A 3649-nucleotide genomic window follows, 5' to 3' on the forward strand; every position below is an offset into this window, starting at 1 on the left:
CGGTTCCAAGATGGCCTGACTGAACACACACGACGTGAATCGCCTTGCTGGCACTGCCCCACCAAGCACTGGCACCCGGAGCGCTCTGGCTGAGGTACCGCTGTTTACTCGGCTCAGGGACTGCTGGAGGGTGTGCTGCTACAGAGGCCTGCGGGCTCCACAGGGTGGCCTGTGTGGCTAGAGACCTGACCTCAGTTCCCTTCTCTAACACGTGGTCATCTTCCTGTCTGCGGGGTAAAGATTCACCGTGACATGGAGTTAAGTGTCTGGGAGACAGAGTGTAATGAAGGTAGCAAGAGACCCTCATGAAGCTTCTTGAACCAGACCCACAGCCTCGTCCACTCCTCTTCTCTTGGTACGGGGTAGCATCAGAGTGCTTTGGCTTTCACAAGACCCAGATGTTTGGGTTCGAAGCCTGGCTGGCTCAAGAGTTCTTCATGAAGCAAAGGAAGTGGCAGCTGGTGCCCCAGGTTGACAGCAGCCAGCCCCGAGACCGCGTGTGTTCCTCCTGGCTTCCCGTGGACGCGTCCTCGCGGTGAGCTATACAATGTTCTCTGCGCCAGGGAGGGGCCCCTGAGGAGGTCCATGGTCCTGCTTACTGTGCAACTGGGCCAGCTGCAGGACGGGCATGTTGCACAGTGGGCACACTTTCCGCACCTCCAGCCACTTAATAAGGCACCTGCAGAACGAGACACCACAGGAGGGGAGGTGTCAGCTGTGCTGGTGGCTGCCCAGGCCAAAGTCTCAGCAGCCACGCGGACACCAAGCACACCCGGCTGGTGCTGGGCTGCTGTGGACAGGGCCCCTCCTGATGGGGCGCCTGGGTCTGGGCCTAAGACTGGGTGCTAAAGGCATTTCTCCTCTGGAGGAAGCTCACCACCCTTCTCCCACAAGGTGCTAGGAGGAGCCACACCCACCTTCCCGAAGAATGAAGTACACCCAGGAGGGGGCAGGAAGTAGGAGAAAGCCAGTTTCTGAATAGAAATACAAAGAGCTTTAAGGTTACAGAAGAGGGAATAGGAATGTGTCTGCTGGAAGGGGGAGGAGATAATGCCACACAACCATTTATATCCAGGCTTTATTGTGCAGTAATTACTGTTTTGATTAAAACATATTTTTAGGAGATGGATGGTCTCACTGGAAAGTTCCAGCTCGACAGCTATTAATAGCGTGGGTTCGGAGAGGTGTGGGCTGGCCTGGCTCTCTGCCCGAAGTCCTGCTGTCAGTCACGTTACACCAACCTCATCCCTCCTAACATCACGTACACACGGCCGCCCCGCCCTCAGGGGCTAACATGGGTGCACCCAGCTTTCTGCATCACAGACCAACTGTGACAGCAGCAGGCTTGGCTGGCACTGCCCTACAGCCCACAGTCAGTGGGTCAAGGCATCTTGAGCTCAGGTCCCAGCCAGTGACCCCATACCAATACTCACTTTCTGTGGAAGGCGTGCTTACACGGGCAAATCCCCAGCTCATCTCGAGCCTTGAAGTCCTCTAGACACACTGCACAGAGCTGAAAAGTAAATTGACATGTGAGAGCGGTGCCTGCCAAGTACATTACCAGCCCCCCAAGGAGAGTGCAGGCCAGCTAAGGGGACATGAAAGGCCCACAGCTTGCGTGGGAACACTGCCTTCTGAAGAAGAATCTTAAAGATGCTGGGCAGATGGGAGAAGACAGAAGGCAAGAAGCCACGCATATTACTCTGGGACACCCGACACTGATTTGGGTTTTTCGACATGTCGAGGGTGTGTGGAGAAACTGTCCTTTCTCCAGGGCCCAGAAGCACAGCCTGGCTCTGGGACTCACTGTGTGAAGGGTCTCAGCCCATGAAGTTGGATTGTCAATGTTGGAGAGGGTTGCTGAATGCTGCCAGATGGGCCGTCAACTCCAGCTTCATCTACAAAACCAGCAATGTTTCTCATCTACCTTCCTGGGGTGCCATGGAGAAGAGCACATAAAGCTGTAGGCAAGCTCTTGCTCAAACTTTAAGAAGTGGGGGACTCACTGGGAGGAGGACACATATCCAGGAGCCACTGGCTCTCTGCTGCTTGCTTCATTTCTTGTAACGTGGAAACTACAGGTGACACAGCCCATGAGAACAGACCATGTAGGGTTCCCGGAGCTTCCCTATTTGCCTCTGTCCGGTCTGTGTCTTTGCCACATGAACCATTACAGAAGAGCCAATGAATTCAAACTCACATGGAGAGGCCAGGATTGCTGGGCAGGCACCGTTCAGGCCACCTGAATGCAGGCAGTGGTGCCCTCTCATCCAGACCTAGATGCCCAGTTCCAACCACTTGAGCATTTACCAGGACTCGTGGGCCTCATGTGTCCCTGTGTTTGTCCATGTTATAGATGCTGCAGAAACACAGGGAGTGAGGATGCTCGCAGCTGTCCTACTGAAGTGCCTAGGCCCAGCATGGGTCCAGGTGCAGCTCCGATGAGCCATATAAGACGAGCAGGACCCGATGCCTAAGCTCTCCCCTGCTGTCTATGTCCAACCTCTGGTGCTGTCACTTTTGCCCACATACTTTCTGTGGCCCTCCTGTCACCAGTTTCTTAATCAGCAACATGCAAACACTGTTCTGAGTCATCTGAGCAGTGTCCGTGGTGTCCTGTGGGCAGTGCCAGCACCCTTTCCTAGGGGCTTTGAGGGGCTTGTGTATATGAGTCAGGATCCACACTGGAGAAGGACAGACAGAGGGTTTCATCAGATCCCCCACCACTGCCAAGACAGCAGGAGTTGGGGGCAGAAAGCAGGCAAGACAGCTGGCCTGGCTCAGACACCACTGCTGTGGGACCCCTGCCTTCATGATGCCTCTCAGCTCTGTTCCTCTGTCTGTAACAGGAGGACACTACTTACCCTGCCCCCTTACAGCAGTGTCAACAGCAGAATGGAGGGGACAGAGGAAAGAATCCGGGGGGGGGGGACTGCAAGACAGACCAAAAGAAATGATGCAACCACAACATTAGAGGAGAAACCATCAAAAATACATCAAACATAAAAGAAGGGCCTATAGGAGAAACCCCAGGTTTGACAGTCACTGTCCCTGCAGCACTGCCACTGTCCCCGCAGTCCTGTCATTGTCCCCACAGTCCTGTCACCATCCCGTCATTGTCCCCACAGCCCTGTCACTGTTCCCACAGTTGTCACAATCCCATTATTCCCTGCAGCCACGTCACTGTCCCCGAAGCCACTGTCCCATCACTGTCCCCACAGTCCTGTCACTGTTCCTGCAGCCTCTTCACTGTCCCCGCAGCCTCATCACTGCCCCATCACTGTCCCCGCAGCCTTGTCACTGTTCCATCACTGTCCCTTCAGCCCCGTCACTGTCACCACAGCCTCGTCACTGTCCCCGCAGCCTCATCACTGTCCCAGAAGGGGCTTATGGATGCAGGAGGGAAAAAGGAAAGAAATGATGGCTGAAAAGATTTCAAATCTGGCAAAAGACTTTGCATTCATAAGGTCAACCCTAAATAGAAAAAATCCAAGGAAATCTGTGCCCAGACATAATAGCCAAACTAATGAAATGTAAGGATGAAAAACAAAAATCTTGAAATCAGTCACAGAAAATTTGCATTATCCATCTCTAAGACTGAGTTCTCTACAGAAACACCATCAGTGAAGCATATTAGAGGATATATATA

General features: G+C 53.5%; 1 protein-coding gene across 1 annotated transcript in view; it reads right to left on the reverse strand.

Annotated features, from left to right (window-relative positions):
• Positions 1–540: 540 nt before the first annotated feature.
• The window catches only part of RNF24 (ring finger protein 24), a 26162-nt gene continuing 23053 nt past the window's right edge, over positions 541–3649 (reverse strand). Inside the window, exons 4-5 of the mRNA XM_006894215.1 lie at positions 1434–1513; positions 541–679 (exon numbers count right to left, since the gene is read on the reverse strand). Of these exons, the coding sequence (XP_006894277.1) occupies positions 541–679; positions 1434–1513 (219 nt within the window). The remainder of the gene's footprint in view (positions 680–1433; positions 1514–3649) is intronic.

Source organism: Elephantulus edwardii, unplaced genomic scaffold (genome assembly GCF_000299155.1).
Source record: "Elephantulus edwardii isolate Elephantulus edwardi_28Jun2011 unplaced genomic scaffold, EleEdw1.0 scaffold00138, whole genome shotgun sequence".
Classification (NCBI taxonomy): Eukaryota; Metazoa; Chordata; class Mammalia; order Macroscelidea; family Macroscelididae; genus Elephantulus; species Elephantulus edwardii.